Genomic DNA, 6,268 nt, shown 5'->3' with positions numbered 1-6,268 from the left:
ATTCCAAATAAACCATGCAAAAAGCACAATATTTTTACAATCTATAACATTCTACTTAATTAGAGGACAAAACTCATGTTACATATATTTAGGAGCGCCTACCAGGCAGGCGCCCCTATGTTCTCAAATGGGGCACTTGCCCTAGTGGAACGCCCCCTTATTAGGGCCTGTTCCACTGTACAAGCGCCCCCACTTTATAGTGGAGGCGCCTGTACAGTAAAACACCCATTTTTAAGGGCTTATACAAAAAAGAGGCGTTTTATTGTGTAAGCATTCTTAATTTTTAGTAAGGTCGTTTGCACAGTAAAACATCCCCATATGACACGTTTGATTAAAATGCATGCCTCTATTTCAAGCGTTACTATTTATTTTATTTTATTTTTTTGTAGTGACATAATTATAAATATTATACACCAATAATATAAACAGTACATATACATAACCCACGTGGGACAACATATAATCTAACAAATTTATTTACTCAATTTTAAATAATATACTCGTTCCTGGCCAACACTTCGGCTTATACAGAATGAACATTTTAACAGAGCTTGCATTACAACTATGCCCATGAAAAATTAACCTGAGTCTTACTTCCTATTTCCTACTGTTAGGAGTTCATAGCATTTCTATTTCAGCTGGTGGGGAGGACTTGACAGGCTCCGGAGTCTCAGAAGAACAATCATTTACATGATCTGTTGTGTCTGCATTTATATTTGATGCGTCCGCTAAAGTTGGAGTTGTTCTTGGACTTTTGATATGAAAGTATCCAACTATTCTAACTGCCTTCTTCCAAACACTTCCATCATCTGGAGCTACAATATTTCCTTCGTATGCATGCTGATGTTTCTGACGATTTATTGGTGAGAAATTTAGTGATAGTAGAAAACAAATGGTGGAAGTGACAAAGGATATCAGATAGAGCACCCAAAAGCTTTGGAGGCTCAGGGTTTGAGTGCTGTTGGAAGTTATGTTGGTTGAACACTCGTCCATGGGAGTCAACCATTCCTCTTCCAGTACCTTTAACTTACCATTCTCTGATAGACTCAGAATAGCTTTCGAAAAATCCCTGGCTATTGGGGACCCTTTCTGGAATACCTGCATTGAGATAAAGAAAATAATTATTACTTTCTGTTAAATTACCAGTTGTCCTAAAAGTTTAAGCAACAGTCCAAGGAAGAGGAAGGGATCTGGATTATAAAGAAGTTGAAGAATCAGTTGCTACTCACAAAGCCCAATCCTCCAAATCTGGTGGTGGGTCTGGTGCCAATGAAGCCGTTGCAATACTTATTGAGGAAAACTTTCTCATATGGGAGTTCAAGAAAGGCAGCATAGATATTGTTGCTTGCAAATTGTCCTGTGTAATTGTATTCGCTGGTGACGTTCAAGATGTTGTCTGTCTTGAAGTGAAGCACATTATTCAGGTATGTCCTTACAAATGAATCACCATCGCAACCAACTTTCAAGTTGTTCTTCTTTAGCCACTCTACATCGGTTACATGGGGTTGGAGCCGTTGAACTGTCAGCATTGAAGACAGACTAGCGGTGTAGCTTGATGTCAGGACCAACACCACAAAGAGCCATAGTACAATCACCAAACGACTCAGGTTGCTGTATATTTTTTCCCCTGCAATATAACGCCACGTGCTATGGGTGCTTTCAAGTCGCAAGCAAAACAGAAATACAAAACAAAAAATGAAATTGTTGGGAGATAAAGTGATTATGGAGTTTTTACCAAGTGTATATTAATATACATAATTGAACACAACTCTAGCTCAAAAGCCTAAGCTTATGGGCTAAGGTCCACTTAGATATATTAAGCACTATTTTCATATTTATTTTCTCAATGTAGGACACAACACTCACAAGTGCACTTACAACATAAATGAGGCACATTATTGAGTTGCTTTCCTTAAGAATTTATTTGCTCCCATTAATTCTAATAAATTGGTATGCATCGAGTTATAACAAATATTTTTGGAGGATACAAAGAAGTTCAGAAATTTCATGCCGTTTAGTTATGTTTTGCACAAAACAAAACCAAACGAAAACACCCTTAGATCAAGTTTTTATTCTAGAAAGAGGAGAGAGAATTTTTGTGTTAAACTACACAAGCCATGGACAGTAAACTGTAAATAACTGCTAATTAAAATATGACAATCAGATATTAACAGACACTTAATCTTGAAACCAGATTAAAATTATAATTAACCATTTGTTAGTAATGATTACTTAATCTCAACCGTTAGATCAAACTCAATTTAATTTTACAGTTGACTTTACTAATAGTCATATAAATCCAATCGTTGGATTTATTTTAAAATCTATTTTAAAAGCATCATACGATTTAAATCAAACCCCAATATCATCACACACGTGTATCTGGTACTTCGTGCCGTACTAAAGCATATACACAAGTGTATGCACCCACTTATTGCTTATTTTAAAGCAATATAGTTTATTGTGAGTTAGGACTTGTAAATGTTAACTTTGCTTTTTACACTCTTTAAAATCTTTCATCTAAAACATTCCCAAACCACAAATTAACTATATATATATAAATTTTATACTTACTATGAGCAAAGAAGAGAGAGGAGAAGGTGAACCAAAGTGCAGTACTAATCTGGTTCTTCCAGGGGCCATTGAACTCTGGATTGCATCGATGTTCCAGGAACCAAACCACAAGCATTGTGTATATCAAGATGCCGCCAGTCGCCACCCACATTCCCACCGTGAAGGGCTTCATAAACATCCATGCCGACCCTTCTGGTTTCGCCAAAACAATCATAGACAAACCCGACTCCGCAAACGGCACTGTAAAATCAACGTATTGCATTCGGTCGGCTAGTAAGGTTATGTCGCCGATCACAGCATCATATGACTTCCATTGTGTTTTTTCCCACACGACAAGCAAAATTATCTTTTATCAGAAACAAACAAAGAAATTGCAAGCATATATAAAAGAAAAAAAAAAGTTTAATTAATTTATTGCAAACTCATATAAAAGAACGTTTTAATTTTAGCTAGTAAATTGTCAAAGATTTCCTGCTCTTCTAATTGAGGGGTAGTTCAATCTACTATAAGCAATGCCTCATGAAGCGAAAATGAAAGTTACTAATTCGTATTTCTCTCCTTTTTCTCCCCTTGTGCGGATATATATATAAAGATTTACTGCTCTTCCTAGATGCTATACTCTATCTATATATCCATCTAAAAGGACCAACTAGTTAATAGACTTCTCAAAAAAAAAAAAAAACTAGTTAATAGACAAAGAGAAAAGTCTTCCAAATTCCTTTCATACCCTAATCAATCAATAAATAATGACAATGTCAATAATGATATGCTTAATTATTAAGTAAAAATTGTGGAAAACTTAAGATTCTCTGGGTCCACAATTGATTTTTTTTTTTTTTTTTTTTGACTTTCTTTATTATTTGGACTGTCCAATATATTTATGGAACTTATAGCGACATTATAGTTAAGCTCCAATTTAATACAGATTCGGAATCTTCTAACCAAATTGTTAATTCATTTGGTGAGGATCACATTTGAAAAAAGTGTTAGATAATCCACCAAAAAAAAAAAAATGGTTCGGTAAAGTTTTGAGGGGTGTTTCGAAAAAACATAAAATTAAGAAATATTTCGAAGCTAATAAAAGAATGAAAAAAGAAAAGATTGTTGCTCCATGCTGGCAACAACTAACATGGGGTGACCTGACAGCCACCACGAGGCTGTTGAACACCCCTGACAACCACCATGCACGTGCATGGCCGCTGAGTACCCCTGTCAGCCACACAAGGTAAACAAGTAGCTCACTCAACCACCATGAGACAGTTGAATAGCCTTGGCAGCCACCACTGTGAGGCTGCCTAATAAATCAGCTCCGCCATCACTGGGTGGCTGACCATCATGCCAGTTGCTATTTTTTTTAACATTTTTTTTAATTGTTCTAATATATAATAAGGAAAGTCCACACCTAAAAAATTAAACCTAAAAATTTAAGTGCATGTTTAGTTATTTTTTGAGAAATGCCTTGTGTTTTATTTATTGATAGTGATTTGTGAGAAGAGATATGCGTTTTGTTTTGAAAAATGTATTGAAGGTGGGGTTACATCGATCTGAATATATATATATATAACTAATATTTGAGAACGGAAAGACCCACTCTTGTAATTATCTTTTTCCCCTTTTCCCGCTTTAAATAGAAATACAAATTTAAATAAAAATAAATTAAAAAAAAATAAAAACATCAAACCAAAGGAATAGTTTGAAAAATATAGGTGTTTAATTTTTTTAGGTGTAGAGGTTAATTAACTTACTGGTTCAAAAAAATTAAAAAATTAAAAAGACTAGAAAGATCTATCTAGCCACACGGCCACACCTAACAAGTTTAGAGGTGGTTGCATATTGGCACCGCAATAAGCTAGGGGTGGCCTCGCACCCCTAGCTCCCCTCTCTTTCTGTAAGATTAGCACACGATTAATTTTTTGTAAGTAAGATGTCAGGTCTATACTTTTATACTTTTATATGTATGTGTTTTTCTTTTTAAACCCAACCAAAAAAATTTCTAAGTGGACTCCACAAAAAAACATTTTCTCAAACAAAGATCATTAAGAAAACATATATGTGAAGTTGTTACCTTGTTATAGACGTGATGAACCAGGTCGTCGTACGTGCCATTGTAGGGCTCCAATTCGTAAGGCAGGTGATACTCTAAATGGCTTAGCACCTCATGGAAAATTTGAATGCAAAAACCATCATATTTGTTCTGACTCGGTGTCTCTCCATACTCGACCTTCACAAACTTCTCGAACGTTGTTCTCCCCGGAACTCCAATCTTCAGTGGCTTTGCATTTGTCGGCATTTCCCAACCTTTCGGAGGACGATGTTGTAAGTTCCCGGGCCAAATCACTGGACCAGACAAGCTACTTCCATTTTGCTCTTTAGCTTTTTCTATTTCAGATGCGTTTTCCAAAAACCCATACTCTGTTTTCCAGTAATCTATTTCTTTGTATCTCTTCCCAACCACGTTTACGATCCTCAACATCGGAGTCTCCGACAGCCGGCCTTCTTCGAAACGTATTTTTCCACTTAAACCAGAGAAATTGCTTGATAACATCTTCTCTAACAACATCTTTGGACTTCCCATTTTCTGTATCGCATTTATAACAATTCCAATGCTGTCGTATGCCCGCAGGGCATAAATTCCTGGCACAGAATTATCTTCTTCCGGATATTCACGTCTGAAATTATTCCGGAACTGGGAATAAAAATGATGATGCCTGTCGATCTGAGGATAGTTGGTCTTGATTCCCAACGCGCCTTCCATGGAGGAAATAACAGAGTCGTTAACAGAGTCCAGCAAATTTGTAATGCTTTCTGCAATTATCCATGCCGAGTCCCTCCCTGCAAGTCCCATCGGCTTAGCTTCTCTGAACAAATGAGTCACCATCTCCAATGATGACTGAAGAACTATGAAAACCCGAGATTGGATTTGCAGTAGCTTATCAAGCTCATCTTGGACAACCCTTTCCGGATCAGAGAGAAAAGAAAACGGTGGAAGAACCAAACGGTACTCAATCTCCGAACCCACATTTTGGAGAGCCTCGGATAAAAGTTCCAACTTTCCAGAATCACCACCGTAGGGTTCATCTTCATAAATCGCCACGACCCTTTTCCAATTGTACGCTTGAACAATATCAGCGATGCATTGTATTTCTTCAGAACCATTTTTAGCCATTTGTATTAAGAAAGGCCAACGAAGTTGCATCAGCGGTGGGGTAATGGCGGGTGCTGCAAATGAAATAACAGCAACTTGAGCTTCATTTCCCATGTCGACTACCAGAGCTGCTTCCTGCCACGTGTGCATGCCGATAATCACTTTCACCTTCTTCTCTCTAATCATCTCGTCAGCTGCAATCAGAATTAAGATATTCGTATTAAAGTAATGATTAAACAATTAAATTTACTTCATTTTATTGGTAAATGCACTAATATTTTTTTAAGTTAGAGAAGTAATAGAATTCGTAATAGATAGCTAGAGATATACTAACCAACAAAAGTTACTCTATGAGGCTGCCGGATAGAGAGGGAGAGCTTGTGAGTCTTGGACGTTTTGTTGAAGTTCTGAACCGCAATTTCCATGCCGATTTTCTCTTCTTTGCCTATACGGGAATTGACATCAATGATGGCACCTATCTTCATAACTTCATTTCCAATGGCGGCTTCAGCTCCATGGTAGAGAACGAAAGGAAAAGAGACGAGTGCA

The 6,268-nt window shown here is 36.8% G+C and overlaps 1 protein-coding gene across 1 annotated transcript; it reads right to left on the bottom strand.

Moving 5' to 3' along the window:
* Nucleotides 1-580: 580 nt before the first annotated feature.
* Nucleotides 581-6,219, bottom strand: LOC132169774 (glutamate receptor 2.9-like). Its single transcript, XM_059580749.2, has 5 exons — nt 6,054-6,219; nt 4,640-5,913; nt 2,575-2,881; nt 1,230-1,627; nt 581-1,098 (listed from the first exon to the last, which is right to left on the bottom strand). Exons 1-5 carry the CDS (start codon nt 6,202-6,204, stop codon nt 619-621), a joined length of 2,610 nt encoding a protein of 869 aa, XP_059436732.2. The 5' UTR covers nt 6,205-6,219; the 3' UTR covers nt 581-618.
* Nucleotides 6,220-6,268: the final 49 nt, after the last annotated feature.

Source organism: Corylus avellana, chromosome 1 (assembly GCF_965113065.1).
Source record: "Corylus avellana chromosome 1, dhCorAvel1.hap1.2, whole genome shotgun sequence".
NCBI lineage: Eukaryota > Viridiplantae > Streptophyta > Magnoliopsida > Fagales > Betulaceae > Corylus > Corylus avellana.
This window is presented reverse-complemented; position numbering and strand designations above follow the sequence as displayed.